Here is a 16,817-nt window from a genome sequence, read left to right on the forward strand (position 1 = left end):
TTCAAAGCCTAAAAGCCAAACAGAAATGTAATTGTCAACGACAAAAACACAATTAAATCGTTAATTGCAATTACTCGGTGACAACTAATCGTCATGTAAAATGTCATAATTGTGACAGCCCTAATAGTAATGAGATGTTCTGGTGTTGACACGCTGTGTGTCCCCACTAAACAACTTATACTAGACGTCTAAGTTTATACGTATAAAAAATGGTCTACCAGAGGTATAGATATGCACGTTTTTTAGACGTCTAAATTTAGACTAGACGTCTAATATACGTCTAATATACGTCTAATAGACGTCTACGTTTATACCTGGGTCTAAATTTAGACGTCTAATAGACGTCTATATTTAGACCTTAACGGCCGGCAAAAGTAGTGAAAAGCTGAACTTAACGGCCGGCAAAAGTAGTGAAAAACTGATGCCTCTGGTGCTTGAGTTCTGTTCTGATGCTCTGCATTTTTTCACTACTTTTGACCCAGGTATAAACTTAAAAAACTTGCATATCTATACCTCTGGTAGACCATTTTTTATACGTATAAACTTAGACGTCTAGTATAAGTTTAGACGTATATTAGATGTCTAATATACCTAAAAACGTTTGCTGGGTCTGCACACATGCGCACAGGAGTTACTATGAGAGCAATGACCTGCCGTCGGCACTGGGCGTGATGGAGGAGGCCCTGGGCAGACACCCTGACCTCATCACAGACGAGCTCACCAACATGGCCGCCGAGCTGTTCATCGCCAACCGCCAGCACACCAAGGCCATGCAGGTAACGGACGCCTTTGTGTGTCTGTCTGTGTACGTGGGTGGGTGACAGAGAAGCAAACTGGATAAATCTGAATATTATTAGAATATTTAGCTTCTGCATACTACTAAATTATAACCAGTAAGACTCCCTAAATTAGGAGATAATACATACATACACACTTTAGAAGGCAATGGTAGCCATTCGGTAGCCATTTGTAGATCGGCTGTTTTCACTATTTTAGCACATTTTATAGATGATAAATACAAAACCAACGGTTTTTGACATGCAAGGTTTCCAAACGACAACGACGATATTCTATAAATTTAAGGTGCTGGGAGTGATTGGCTACCATTCAGACTTGGCATTGTAATAGAGATACTGTGTACCGCTTTGTGTGATTTTAGGGCAAAATCTGTAGAATGTGTGTGTGTGTGTGTGTGTGTGTGTGTGTGTGCGTGTGCGTGTGTTTTCCCCCTAGACCCTGGTTCAGTTCTGTGGTATAGTCTTGGTGAGGGATGAGTGCACAGCAGACGCCTCCGTGCAGATGGAGCAGATGAGTGTGAAGGAGGAGGAGGAGGATGAGGAGGACAAGGAGGCCACGGAGTCAACGGCAGAAGAAGTGGTGAAAGAAGAGCTTCTTGGTGAGTGGCCCTGTTAACCCATTTAGTGCTCCAGACATGAAGGCTCCATACGCTGCCATTCTCTTATTTTGAAGGCCAGAAGTCCATAGCGTAAACACTTCCGGTTTGACGTCATGACGTCATTCAACGGAAGCGATCGTCACCCCATGCCGTTGCTAAAATGGCCGATCGTTGCCTTTGTTATTACGTTATTGTAGCGAGAATCTAATGCCATCCTTGGCTTTAAAAGTGTTGTTTGGAGAAAATGGACATTAAAGATGAGATCTACCGTCGGCCTCCATGTTAAGGGATTACTATTTTGTGCACGTGGATCCGTGATGATGATGATGAATCGGCGAGTCCAATCGTGCCAGGACTTAACAACGGACCGTAGGGTAAGGGTGCCGGCGTTACTCTATACAGTATTTTACGCGAGTATACTCGGGATCGGCACTTTAAATACTCGAGTATTTTTCACAAGTATACTCGGGATCAGCGTTAAATGAGTTAAATACAGGGTTCCCACGGTCATGAAATTCCTGGAAATATTTTGAAATTAGAACAATATTTTTCCAGTACTGGAAAGGTTTTGGAATTTATCAAGGGTCCTGGAAGGTCCTGGAAAAAATAGCTATGCATTGTCTTTGCTTATTGATTTTGTTAATACCTCTGAAATGACAAATTAAACATGGGCCAAATTGTCAAATATTAGAGGCAGAAATTGTGCCGAAATTGGGCCGATGTGAGCATGTAGATCGGCTATTTTCACAATAGAACCGTGTTATACAAAATTCCTCAACTCTTAGTGCTCATCAGGGTGACGGGTCCCCAGTTAAAACATGAATATTTCGGGGGTCACGGCCTGAAAAGGTTGAGAACCACTGGCATACCTGTCTTTGGGCATTGCGCATAGGAGTAAGTGACCTGTTATTGAGCTGAATTATTGTTATATAGTCCTGGAAATTGGGTTAAATATTCTGGAAAAGTTTTGGAAAAGTTTGGGAAATGAATTGGTAAAAATGTGTGGGAACCCTGTAAATAATATCTGTATACTGTATATATTTAAAGTTCAAGTTATCTGTGCTACTATTAAAGCAAGGGTCTTCAACCGGGGGTCCGGGACCCCTAGGGGGGGTCCTCAGAGTTACTACAGGGTCCTCCAAATCTTTGTGTGATAGAAACCTTTTTTCTCCTTTTTTATATTAACCATTTGAACCCTAGCGTCCATATTCTGAGAACTTTAGCCAAAAAATAGCAGATCTACAAGCTTGTAGATCGGCTATTTTGTGGTTAAATATCTGAGTGGTTAAAGTGGTTAAATATCTGAGAACACACAATTGACATGAATCCAAAATACACTGATGATCGTGCTGTCAAACGATGAAACAATATGGAATCTGGGGGTCCCTGCTTCATCTCTCTCTCAGCTAAGGGGCTCCTTGGCCTATAAACGTTGAAGACCCCCGTATTAAAGTATTCAATCAATCAATCATTCAGTCAAGTACACATTAAGTGGACACATTGTTGGTATGAAAATGGAGAATTGGTACAGAATGATTTTTAACCACCGGCGTGTGTTATCACATAATATAATGCTATCGCAAATTATAGATGTATCATATCCATCTCCAGGGGAAATAAAGGAGGTGGAGATTCCAGAGACTGTGCCGGTGGACATCAGGGCCAAACTAATGGTCTGTCTAATACACAAGCAGATCTTCAAACCCCTGGAAGTAAGTCTGTGAATGAAAGAATGAACGAATTCCTATTTTCATGGATTGTCCCAAGACGCATTCCTTACTATTATAAGACACCAAAAACATAATTTGACAAATTTGCTTTGACTTATGTCAATAATTGAAAGCTGCACGATAAGCACAATTTAGAGTAGACAAAGAAAATGTCAAAAAAGCCAATAGAAAAATATTGTGTTTTATGTTCTCTTTGTTGGCTTATCCCGAGCTATCTCTAAGTATTGCAAAGTTAAAGCTATACCGTGTAAGTTGCTAAACTAGTGGTCAGTAGCGGTATTGCTTTTTTCTGCCGTTTTTCGCCCGGAGTCGTCGCGGACCACTGCCGCGGACCACCGGAGCGGCGCCGCAAAATACCGCGACCGATACGAATCCGTGGAGGTGTAGAACGCATGGTAGAACGTAATTTTCTGGCCAGGATTTGGGGATTAAGAGGTTAAGAATCCTTCACCATGGTTAACACTGTAGCTGAGTGAGGCTACTTCCTGAAGACATGGCAGATAAGCTGTGATTGGCCGGTAGTGTATCATGTGTGTATGATCCGCGATGTGATTGGCCAACGTATACACAAGGTATACAGATGATGCAGATGACGCTATTTTTCCGCGAAAACCGGACCCCGGCCATGATCATAGAAAACATATAAAGAGAAGGCTTTAGAAGCTGAAAATAACGGAGTGGGTGTTCTAAAACTTTAGCGATTTAACAGTTAGGACAATTTTAAGATTTGTTTTATAAAAATGTGAAACTCCTTCTCAATTTGAAATATTCATTTATTTTAGAACCCCCAGTAACGGCCAGTCTCAAGGTGCTTTACTGTGTGTCAGTAACAGTAATTGTAAAGACTACTTCTACTTGGACACCACCAATGTTATATTTTCTTTTAAAGATGAGGTGCCATGATTGTAGATCTGCTATTTTCAAACATTTTGTACTTTTACTTTTGGTAGTTTAACTACATTTTGATGCCAACACTTTCATACTTTTACTCAAGTACATTTTTTATTCTGGACATTTACTTGTAATGGAGTACATCTACAGTGCAGTATTGATACTTATACTTAAAGGTGATACACCATGAAAATTCACTTTTCCTATTTTAAAACCTTTTTTTGGGGTCCCACTAGCACCTTCTATCCTCACAAAGTCCCATTTCAGACCGTTGTGTCTTTCTCTGGTTTTGGGAAGGTGGAGGTTAAAAGCATCCCACGGGTTCTCAAAACAGGCTGTCCAGATTTGCTGCCGTTTGTGACGTCATAAACGGCCGTTTTCAAAAAGTTTTTTTTGTGGGGGGGGGGGAGCTGAAAATGCTCTGAGAGCCATTCAAAAATGAGATGCTCTCTATTCAGGAGTGGTAATTTGGCCTCAAACCTTTTGAAAAACGTTTTTGGGACATAAACAATATGACATAAATACTTTTTAAATGCATGGTGTATCACCTTTAAGTAAAAAAAAAAAAAAAACTGAGTACTTTTTACACCCCTGTTTGTGTCTATTCCCACTCATAGGCACTGCTGACAGAGTTAATGGAGCAGAGTCCAGAGGAGGTAGGGGACCTGTACCTGGACGTGGCCGAAGCTTATCTGGAGGAGGGCCAGTACACCTCAGCCCTGCCGCTCCTCTCCAGCCTGGTCACCTCTGTCAAATACAACCTGGCTGTGGTCTGGCTTAGACACGCTGGTAGGACACACACCACACACACTGTCAAAAGTATATTCATTTTAACTCATCTAGTGCCATTCGCGAGATGTCTCGCGAAATGTAATCTATTACAGTAGTGCCATTCACGGGATATCTCGGGAAAAGTAATCTATTACTGTAACGGCGAGTACATTACCGAGAAGAATGGCCGGCGGTCCGGAGACGAAATCCATCGCTGATTTCGCATCATCACGGCTCCACGAGCACAAAATAGTCCCATCCATAACATTGAGGTGGATGGGGGATCTCATCTTTAATGTCCATTATCTCAAAACTACAGTTTAGAAGCTAGGATGGAGGCAGATGCTCGCTTATGTTACACAGTTATAAAAGCTCCCGGTCGGCCATTACACAACTCCACGTGGACACGGAACGGTTCCAGCGCACGATCCGATGACGTCAGACCGGAAGTGATTCGCTTGTGCACTTCTGGCCTTCAAAATAAGATAACGGTGGTGATGCCAGCCTGAAGGTGGCATCGTGGACTTTATAATCCGTTAATTTCAGGGGCACTAAATGAGTTAATGATGCAGTGCCATGATTCCCCACCCCCCTAAAACATTATCAGGTATTATGATTATACCAGGACTAATGCCTCATTCACACTACAGATATATAGTTGAACGTTTTGCTTGGTAATTCAATGTAATCTCAATGGAAACCAGCTTTAAAGCTTTCAAAGCTTCGTTCTGAGCGTCTCCTGTATCTTTAAAGCTGGTTTCCATTGAGATTACATTGAATTACCAAGCAAAACGTTCAACTATATATCTGTAGTGTGAATGAGGCATAAGAGTTTTTCCAAAAAAGTGTACAGAAAGAGTTAAAATAGGTTTTTAGGTAGCCACACCACCAGTTCATTAAAGGTGTTGTGGAGACTGAACCCAAACCAAGGCACAAGAGAGCAAAGACAGTGTTGCCAACTCGGGCATTTATTGAACAGTTCTTATTTTACAACAGCATTGTAATGCAACGTAGCATGAATGAACAACATAAATGTGAATAACTGAAATTGTCTTTTAATAAATCAACACAAGGTTTTCCCCGGACGGGGCTGTCGTTTCTCCTCTTCGTGGGGGGGCCAGGGGGGTAGGTAAGAGTTACTTTAAAGGGGTTTCCCTCCACAGGAAACAGGCCAGTATAATTCCAGTGTATAGTCTCTCTTCCCCACAGGCGCTAGGCGAGTATAGTTCCTCTCTACAGGTGACAGGTAATAGGGGAGTAGGTGCCCGCTCTTACACAAATCCGTCTAATTCTCTATCTTCTAAATAAAATGAACACGGGGTATAATGGGCCTGGGGCCAGAGAATTTCCGGATACTAGTATGGTTTTAAGGGAAGTGAGATATACTCAACAAAATAGGAATAGGGGTGGCTCGCTGGGGGTCCGGAAGGTAAGGCTGTGGTCTCCTTTTCCAGGTCCTTCTCCTCAGCTCGCCGAGTACACACTCTCCAGTGATAGGTACACACTCCACAGTGAGTCAGGTTTGCGCTCCTCATTGATCCAGGTACACACTCCTCAGTGTCAGTCCGCTCCCAGTCCATGCCTAGAAGTAATGAGTAGAAGGAACATTACTATAATGCACTTTACACAGTAACATGCGGTGGAGAGGGAAATATGGTGGCTCTTACCGCCTGTCTGCCCATGATCAGCTTGTCAGAGACTCCCAGCACAGACTGAAGGGGAGAGCGAGCTCAGTACTTATGCACCCCTGTGTTGGGTGGGGCCCACAGGTGCATACGCTTGTGCCTGATGAAGCGTGTGGGCCGGCAGGTAACGCCCGTCAATCACTTGGCCCACACAGTGTGTTGGTCTGCTAGGGCTCGCTCTCCCATCCAGGGTGCGCTTCTTTGACATGCAGGGCCTACCTGGTGGGCGGTGTCCGAACGAACCACCACACATCCCCCCCCTTAAGTTTGCTACTGGTTCGCAAACTTGCCGCTCTTCCTCATAGAGCCTGGACAGGGCATCGGCATGGGGAATATCCTTCCCTGGTTTATGCTCCACCTCAAAGTTGTAATCCTGCAACTCCAGAAACCAACGTGTTATTCTCTTATTAGTGTCCTTACTTCTAGCCATCCATTTCAATGGTGCGTGGTCCGTTATGAGAGTGAAACGCCTTCCCCACAAATAATAGCGTAGGTGGTGTATGGCCCACTTAATAGCAAGAGCCTCTTTCTCTATCGTTGCATAATTAAGTTCATGCTTTAAGAGCTTTCTGCTAATGAAGACTATTGGGTGCTCTTCGTCATCAATGACTTGCGAGAGCACGGCCCCGAGGCCTGTGTTCGAGGCGTCGGTGTGGAGTAGAAAATTCTTACCGAAGTCCGGGGTTTTTAGGACCGGCTCATCGCAGAGCTTCAGTTTGAGGCCTCGGAACACGGCCTCGGTCTCCTCTGTCCAGCGCAGCATATTGGGCCGACTTTGTCGGGTCATCTCGTACAAGGGAGCTGCAAGGGTAGCATAGTTATTTATGAACTTGTTATAGTAGGACATGATTCCCAAGAATGACTTTAACTGCTTCTTGCTGACGGGTTTGGGCCATTCGCGTATACGCTCCACTTTGCGTAATTGGGGTTTTACGCACCCGCGCCCAATAGTGAAACCCAAATATTCGGCCTCATACAGACCTATTCGGCACTTCTTGGCGTTGGCGGTCAGACCCGCTCGTCGGAGAGCTCCCAGGACTGCTTCGATGTGATGGAGGTGATTCTCCCAGGTGCTGCTGTGGATCACAATGTCATCTAAATATGCGGCGGCATAGAGATGATGGGGCCTTAATACTCGGTCCATGAGTCTCTGAAATGTTGCGGGGGCACCGTGTACCCCGAACGGTAAGACAGTATATTGGAACAGCCCTTCAGGGGTAGAGAAGGCTGTTTTCTCTTTGGTTTCTTTTGTAAGGGGCACTTGCCAATAGCCTTTTGTCAAATCGAGGGTGCTTACAAATCGAGCGGGGCCCAGCCGCTCGATTAATTCATCTACCCGGGGCATGGGGTAAGCATCAAAATTTGAAATCTCATTTAATTTACGGAAATCATTGCAGAACCGGATTGTGCCGTCCGGCTTGGGGACCAGCACAATGGGACTCGACCAGGCACTGTGTGACTCCTCTATAACTCCCAGTTGTAGCATATTTGTTACCTCCTCTTTTACGGCTCCTCGCCGGGCCTCTGGGATACGGTACGGACGTTGTCTCACTATTTTCCCCGGGGTTGTTTGGATGTCGTGCGCAATAGCGTGGGTACGGCCCGGCAGTTCTGAGAACCGGTCCGCATTCCTGCTCAGAAGCTCACGTATATCTTGCGCCTGAGCTGGGGACAGTTCCTCTCCAATAGGGACTGGAGGCGGGTTCTGAGAGGAGAGAGTGGTTAGTAGGGCCGGGAGAGCGACAGGAGGCACAACGTGCCACTTTTTCAGCAGATTAATATGGTAAATTTGCATAGTTTTCCGCCGCCCTATTTGGCGCACGCGGTAGTTGACCGGGCCCAGTTTCTCCATAATTTCGTATGGCCCTTGCCATTTTGCGAGAAATTTACATTCGCTCGTGGGAATGAGCACCAGCACTTTTTCGCCCACCTCAAAGCTCCGCAGCGTGGCGCCTCGGTTGTACACCCTGCACTGGGCGCGCTGCGCTTGTTCCATGTGTTCACGAACGAGCGGCCAGATCTTCTTGGCTCTCTCCTGTAATTGTTCAACATGGTCAATGACAGAACGATGTGGGGAAGGTTGGCTTTCCCAGGTTTCCTTTGCTATATCCAACAGCCCCCGTGGCTGCCGTCCATATAGCAATTCAAACGGGGAGTACCCCGTAGACGCTTGAGGCACCTCCCGTATGGCGAACAACACCAGCGGAATCAAGCGATCCCAATCTTTGCCATCTATATCTATCAACTTTTTTAACATCTGCTTTAAACTTTTATTAAAGCGTTCCACTAATCCGTCCGATTGCGGGTGAAAGATAGAGGTCTTTATTTTATCTATTTTAAGCCATTTATAGAGTGCGGTGATGACGCGAGACATGAAACATGTGCCTTGATCCGATAAAATGGCATCGGCTATTCCGACCCGGCTGAATAGCATGAAGAGCTCGTGCGCCACTGCTCTGGCTGTAGCGGCTCTCAGGGGTATTGCCTCGGGGTACCGAGTTGCATAGTCTAGTATTACCAATATATATTTGTGTCCCCGAGCCGATTTGGGGAGGGGGCCGACTATATCCATACCAATGCGGCTGAATGGGGTGGAAATGATAGGCATAGGTATGAGAGGGTTACGTTGGAAAGGACGGGGTGCGGTGAGCTGGCATACACCGCAGCCTTTGCAAAAGTCCTCTACTGCTCGTTTTATGCCTGGCCAATAAAACCGTGCATTGATGCGATCGGTGGTTTTCTTCACGCCCAGGTGCGCCCCCAGCTGGTGCGTGTGGGCCAAATACAATACTCTGGTGACATATTCTTTTGGCACGAGCAGCTGGTCTATCACGTCCCCAGTGTTGTTCCGCCACCCTCTATACAGTAAATCCCTCCGCACAAAGAAATAGGGGGAAATTAATTCACTCACCCCTTCACATAGTTTCCCATCAATCGCGCTGACGTTCCTCCGAGCATTTTCCAGGTTCGGATCGTTCCACTGTTGTGTGGCGAAGTCCCCTCTGAGCGGAGAGCTCTCATCCTCCTCTTCGGGGAAGTCAGGCCACGCCACCGGCTCTGGCTCTTCTGACGAGGTGCCCCGCGGCGCTTCCTCCGCCTCGGGTGCATCTCCCTGCAGCTCCTCGTCTGGAGAGGGTTCGCTCTCTGGTCCCTCTGATTCGGCGCGGAAGACCGGGCACGCGGGCAATGAGTTCCTCCAACGGGGGCCCGGCCGGATCTTTCTTCTTCGCCGCGGCCGCGGCGGTCCTCTGCCCCCCGGGTTCCAATGTCTCTCAAACAGCACACAGTCCGTGCCGATGAGCAGGGGGACCGGTAGGTTAGGTACAATTCCAGCTTCCACTTCGACATCTCCTTTGGTGGATTGGACGCGTATCAGCGTCGTTGGGTAGGAGCGCACATCCCCATGCACACAGCTGACCGGCATACGGCTGGAGGTGGGACGCCCGGCATGCTCAGCGTGTACCAGCGTGACGACGCTCCCCGAGTCGAGAAGAGCCTGGGTGTCCACTCCGTCAATTCTCACCGGCAGGTTGGAGTGGCACCGCCGCTGGCTCCCGGAGTGAAGGCAGGGGCGTCGGCCGTCGGAGGCGGCGGTGGCGGATGGCATGGATACGTCCCGGTCCCGGTCCCGGTCTGGGCAGGACCATGCGATATGATCCGCTTTCCCGCAGACGTAGCACCGGCGTGATGTCTGCGGTTGGCTTCGGGCAGTCCGCTCTGTGGCGGCTCGTCTCGTAGTAGTAGGCGACAGGGAAGTAGCCGGAGGCCGCGAGCGGTCCCGGTTGTAACGTGCCTCCCCCGTCCCTCTGGGAATCTCTGACTTTGTGCTTCTCATCATCTCTGTACTCACTTGGTGATTTTCCAGGAGCGCAACCAGGGCCTCCACGGAATTTGGGCTCACCTGTGAGGCATAGCGGCGGGCATCAGGCGGCAGGGAACGTATACATTTGTCTATGACAATTCTCTCAATCAGTGGCGGGTCACCGGCCGTAGTCAGCCACCCATGAGTTAGGCGGAGGAGAGCGGCTATTTGGGGCCGAGGCGGCAGCGCCGCTTGCATGTTCCACCCATGGAAGCGCTGGGCTCGGGCCGGCATACTATAACCTTGACTAGCCAAGATAGCTGCTTTCAGGCGCCTATATTCACGGGCCTCTGCCAGGGGTAGGTCACGGCACACACGTTGGGCTTCTCCTGAGAGGAAAGGAGCGATGATGCTGCCCCAGTCGGGGACGGGCCATCGTTCCCGGGCAGCGGTGCGCTCGAACACCTCCAGGAAGGCTTCAATATCATCATCGGGGGACAGTTTCGTTAACACTTCTCCAGGCGGACGTGTGGGATTAACGTTTTGGTCAATTTGGATTTTCTCTATTAATTTAGTCACCGCTTGCTGTAATTCGGCCTGGCTCTGTAACAGAGCATTTAGGGCCGGTGTGGTTGTCATATTGCGTCTAGGTGAGGTTCAGTACCCGTATTCTGCACACCATGTGTGGAGACTGAACCCAAACCAAGGCACAAGAGAGCAAAGACAGTGTTGCCAACTCGGGCATTTATTGAACAGTTCTTATTTTACAACAGCATTGTAATGCAACGTAGCATGAATGAACAACATAAATGTGAATAACTGAAATTGTCTTTTAATAAATCAACACAAGGTTTTCCCCGGACGGGGCTGTTGTTTCTCCTCTTCGTGGGGGGGCCAGGGGGGTAGGTAAGAGTTACTTTAAAGGGGTTTCCCTCCACAGGAAACAGGCCAGTATAATTCCAGTGTATAGTCTCTCTTCCCCACAGGCGCTAGGCGAGTATAGTTCCTCTCTACAGGTGACAGGTAATAGGGGAGTAGGTGCCCGCTCTTACACAAATCCGTCTAATTCTCTATCTTCTAAATAAAATGAACACGGGGTATAATGGGCCTGGGGCCAGAGAATTTCCGGATACTAGTATGGTTTTAAGGGAAGTGAGATATACTCAACAAAATAGGAATAGGGGTGGCTCGCTGGGGGTCCGGAAGGTAAGGCTGTGGTCTCCTTTTCCAGGTCCTTCTCCTCAGCTCGCCGAGTACACACTCTCCAGTGATAGGTACACACTCCACAGTGAGTCAGGTTTGCGCTCCTCATTGATCCAGGTACACACTCCTCAGTGTCAGTCCGCTCCCAGTCCATGCCTAGAAGTAATGAGTAGAAGGAACATTACTATAATGCACTTTACACAGTAACATGCGGTGGAGAGGGAAATATGGTGGCTCTTACCGCCTGTCTGCCCATGATCAGCTTGTCAGAGACTCCCAGCACAGACTGAAGGGGAGAGCGAGCTCAGTACTTATGCACCCCTGTGTTGGGTGGGGCCCACAGGTGCATACGCTTGTGCCTGATGAAGCGTGTGGGCCGGCAGGTAACGCCCGTCAATCACTTGGCCCACACAGTGTGTTGGTCTGCTAGGGCTCGCTCTCCCATCCAGGGTGCGCTTCTTTGACATGCAGGGCCTACCTGGTGGGCGGTGTCCGAACGAACCACCACAGTGTATTCAGTGATGATGAAAGTGGCCGGGGGTCATCTTGTCCCTTACTGGCCTTACAGCGTGGAAATGTTTAGTTTTTTATTGATTTTTTACACCATTATAATGTTCTCGTGTTGATCATTAGACCCAATCACTGAATATCGGTAGGCCTACGTCTCCAGCTTCAGGATATGTAATAATGATTTACTACCAGACTGTGGCATTTTATGAGTTCAGTAGTTTACAATCTAGGCATTTAGCAGACGTTCTTAATTCAGAGCGACTGTGGTTCTCAAAACTTTTATTTTGACCATCATAACTAAACATCATAACATAACTACGACGGTTGCATTGCGAGGCGCTGTGAGCATGTAGATCTGCTATTTTCACAATATTTATCTGCGGAACCGAGTCACATTAAAAGTAACACCTACAAGTAGGGATGTGAAAAAAAATCGAAAATCGACTCGAAAATCGAATATTTTTTTTTATTATTATTTTTTTTATTACATTTTTCTAAAGTTTTTCCCCCAAAAATGTTTTAATCGCTTCAAAAACGTTATAAGCGTTAATGTTTTCCAAATGTGAGAGGACCGGTGTGTGGGTCTCTGTGTCGGGGACGAGTGCATGTCTGTGTTGTGCATGCATGCATCGCAGATTCGCATGCATGCGGCGCTAGTCAGGTCCGCGGACTACTGGTTGAGAAACACTGCTGGACTGGTCTGATGCGCGCGTCATAGCAGTGCGTGCTGACTTGTTTTGTTTACGTGCCTGTGTGCATGCATGCTTGACACGAAAGCTCGCTTGGCAGCGTCGCCTCGTGTGCAGTGATTTTGTCAAGATTGACAATAAAACAACACAGAATACATTACTTGTCGTTAATGCGAAACACCCGTGGACGCGGTCGGGGAAGAAGAGCGGGGCAGACAAAAGCTCCACATTGATACACCAGCCTGGGGTGCCAGCCACGGCAGCCAGAGCGTTCCCACTATACTACGTTCCATGGACTTTGTCACTCCGCTTCTAGTCTCTAGAGAACAGACTCTGTACTGCTAACGCAAGGAAGAGCAATTATTATTAGGGCTTTGATGCAAGTTCTGATGGGTGCAGCTGCATAAGTTGTGTTGCTTAAAGTAATGCGCCGTTGTGCTCTCCTCTCAGCTGCTGCTTAGCAGAAAAAAAAGTGAAAAAAAGTCGATCGACGCGTCGATTTTCGGCCGCGACGCGTCGATTCGCAAATAATGCGTCGATTAACATCCCTACCTACAAGTGCTTGTCAGGGTTCTTACGATTTCCTATCTAGCCAAGCTTTATCCACAAGTTTCCAACATCCCATCGTGCATTGCGCATTAGTTGGACGGAGCTTCCGGCGTCGCAGCCGAGTGTGATCTACAAGCTCACAACGGGCTGCATCTGCGACGCGACGTGAGCTTGTATGTCTGCTGTTAAACCGGAAGTGTGGTCCAAATAATCTCCAGTAAACTCCCGCGGAAACAGGTGGATAAACCATGAAGAAATATATATACAGTATTTTTAAAGACAAAAAAAAAAGAAGAAAAAAGCGAATATTCGGTGAACAACGTCGAATAGTGACTTTGATATTCGAATATTCGGTGAATGCCCTACTCTCTCTCTCTCTCTCCACCCACCCACCCCAGAGTGTCTGAAGGCGTTGGGTCACATTGAGCAGGCAGCAGAGAGCTACAACAAGGTGGTGCAGATGGCCCCCCAGCACCTGGAGGCCCGCCTCTGCCTGTCCACGCTGCAGCAGCAGCTGGGGCGTCCCGACATGGCCCTGAAGGCCCTGGAGCCCATGTACGACCCCGACACGCTGGCCCACGACTCCTCCGCCACTCAGCAGGTGAACCTTCCCACAGCGAATCACAACAACGCGTTAACATTTAACACACTTAATAATATTGAATGCTTTAACCAGTGAAAAATAGCAGATATACAAGCTCACAGCGCGGCACCGAGTGCCGCGCTGCGAGCTTGTAGATCTGCTATTTTTGAAAAAGTCGTGAAAATGTGTGCAAATCTTTGAATATATGTGTTTTCAAAGCGAAACGTTTGTAACTCAAATTTTGCTTCTGGGTGGTCCCTGGACTAGATATTTTGAGATGGGGGTCTGTGGCCAAATACATATCATTTTGGGGGTCCTTCACATGAAAAAGTTTGAGAACCACTGACATATTAGTCTCTCAAGAGCAGACTAACTGAGCTCCAGTTAAGTGAAAAGGACCTTTTCTTTGACAATGACTATAGCCAGATTGCTGACATGGAAACATAGCTTTAAAAAAAAAAAAAAACCTTAGGATTCAAAAGACACTTATAGAATCGGGTCAAAATTCTAATTTTCACGATTTTTCAAAAGTAGCAGATCTACAAGCTCGCAGCGCAGCACTCTGTGCCGCACTGTGAGCTTGTATATCTGCTATTTTTGAATAGTTAAAGCATAAAATTATGATACACAATAATGTGTACCCGTTCTGAATGGGTCAACACACATGTACACTCACTCCCCTGTCACATTAACAAGCACACTGCCTTGTACAGTATATAACTAGTAAGATGCCTCAGGGCGACAATCGGCCTAAAGGGCGAGGTCGCGCCACAGTGATGTGGACATCAAGGAAGTGGATATCAGGGATCTCCATATATGGGCATAAAAGGGATTTGTTCCCCCTGGCATCACACCGAGATCTCTAACAGGGCATCATAAATATGGATGACATCAGGGAACTCCATATATGGGCATAAAAGGGATTCTGTTAGTGTGACATCACAGTGAAGCCAGAGCGTGATGTCAGAGCGACAAACCCATTCCGGTAGAGTGGTTCCTCGCATTATGACATCATGATGACACATTTTTACGGTCTAAAAACGTAGACCTTCGGTCGCAATAATGTTATAAGACATAGTTACAAATTATTGGTCAAGATTGTTCAATCTCAAGATTGATCAATCTCATTTTCTTCTTTTTTGTATTTAGTTATTCAAGCATCTCAGCCAAAACAATCCCACATTCAGTAACACTTTCATTTGACTGCACTACACCCATTTCACCAGTAGATGGCAATCATGTTACTGCTTGTGTTATTTAAAGCTTTGAGTAAAGAACCCAGGCTGAAAAGGTTCAGTGGTTCAGAAAGCCTCATTTTGCCCATTACTGACACCACGTCAGTACATTAGAAGTTCTGTAAATGTGTTCGTTATTGATGTTTATAAACTAGGGTAAATTATAATAGAATATTAATTCATGTTGATACTGAAGAAGGCATACTGTGATTGTTTGTCCTACTCTACGTGTTTGTTTCTAGCATTAACATTTGTGATACTGTGAGATTAAGACTATCACCATCATTTACCCTAGTTTATAAACATCAATAGCAACGTTAGGTTAGCAACTGCTGCTTTTCAGAAAGTTTACCTTCAGAGTTCAGACTGAAAAAGCGCACCGGTGCGCATTTCCGAACGCACCCCCCGTTTCCCGGCGAGCTTCATTCCGGCGACTCTACCGGTGTCTTTGACAAAAAATAGCAGGTCTACAAGCTCACAACGCGTTGCGTTGCGACGCGTCGTGAGTTTGTAGATCTGCTATTTGTCGCAAATGTTCCGCCCGAGGATAATGGATTTTGATTATCGCGATAATGTCAACAGTTATTTTGTCACAATAATGGTGATATGACATTTTCATATGGTCCCATCCCTACTGTCCACCATTCCAGGAGTTGAAGCTGCTGCTCCAGCGCTCCACTCTACTCCAGACCCAGGGCAAAGTGCAGTTGAACATCGACACCATGCTCACCATGCTGGCCATGCTGCTGAAGGTAACGCACACACGGCACAGCATCTCAACCACACTTTTACTATCTTTAAAACTCTTGGGTAATATGTTGTGCATATTATTGTATCTTAACTCATACAGTGCCCCGGGCCACAAGTGGTCGCTAGAGTGCCAGAAATCTCTCTATAGACCTGCGCTCTAGCTTCCGTCGACACTGTCCCAAGTGCCTTGGGATTTCAGTCCAGCCAATGCTATGTGGGACGAGAGGAGGAAGCTAGCTGACACGTAGCCAAAATTCTAACCCCTTTAGAAGCCCGATCTAAAGCTATTTCAGTCGCAAAAAAACGTTCTCTTTGGGTCTGGGAACACAATCCGGAGAAAATCCTGTCTAAAGATGTGATTTATTATTGGAGTGGGCGGCGCGAGTGTTGGCCCGGACCATGGATGGACGTTTAGACCGGGGCTTCGTTGAGGCCTCCGATTAAATAATTAATTTTATTAAATATCCCGAACCAGTTCGGGATAGGCACCCCGGAATACGTCGTGCCGCCGACAGTATAGATTGAGGTTTTTTTGGGGGGCTCTAAACTTTATTTTAAACCATTTTCAATGGAATTAATCGTCGGACCATCTAGCGTCTCTCGTTGGTAAGCGCTGGACGAGCAAGGACCACCCACGTTGCTCCAAGCAGCTCGGGGTAAGTAAAATAGCAAATAAAATATTGTATTGGATTGAAATAAAGCCGAACTTGTTCGGGATAGGCACGATTAGGGTTAAACGCATTAAGACCAGAGGCAGATTCTAAAAAAATTCTTCCAAATCCCCCATTTTTTTTTTAACGAGGGTGCCCACCATCATGAAATTCCTGGAAATATTGTAAATTAGAAAAATAGAGGCGTTGTGAGCTTGTAGATCGCCTATTTTTGGGCAAAGAGGTTTGGTGTAGAGGGGGGAAAATAGTAGACTAGTACAAAGTGAAAGGTCAAGTTTATTAAGTATTGACGGTTCAAATGGTTAAATATCTGAAAACACAAATTCCAACATACACTGATGATTGTGCTGTC

General features: G+C 46.5%; 1 protein-coding gene across 1 annotated transcript in view; it reads left to right on the top strand.

Annotated features, from left to right (window-relative positions):
• The window catches only part of gtf3c3 (general transcription factor IIIC, polypeptide 3), a gene marked incomplete at its 5' end in the record, with an annotated part of 52,167 nt that overhangs the window by 17,407 nt on the left and 17,943 nt on the right, over positions 1-16,817 (top strand). Inside the window, 6 exons of the mRNA XM_080720219.1 lie at positions 629-776; positions 1,234-1,396; positions 3,008-3,108; positions 4,635-4,806; positions 13,625-13,827; positions 15,695-15,796. Coding sequence (XP_080576345.1) covers positions 629-776; positions 1,234-1,396; positions 3,008-3,108; positions 4,635-4,806; positions 13,625-13,827; positions 15,695-15,796 — 889 coding nt within the window. The remainder of the gene's footprint in view (positions 1-628; positions 777-1,233; positions 1,397-3,007; positions 3,109-4,634; positions 4,807-13,624; positions 13,828-15,694; positions 15,797-16,817) is intronic.

Source organism: Nannobrachium achirus (genome assembly GCF_963921795.1).
Source record: "Nannobrachium achirus genome assembly, chromosome: 24".
In the NCBI taxonomy this organism is placed as follows: domain Eukaryota; kingdom Metazoa; phylum Chordata; class Actinopteri; order Myctophiformes; family Myctophidae; genus Nannobrachium; species Nannobrachium achirus.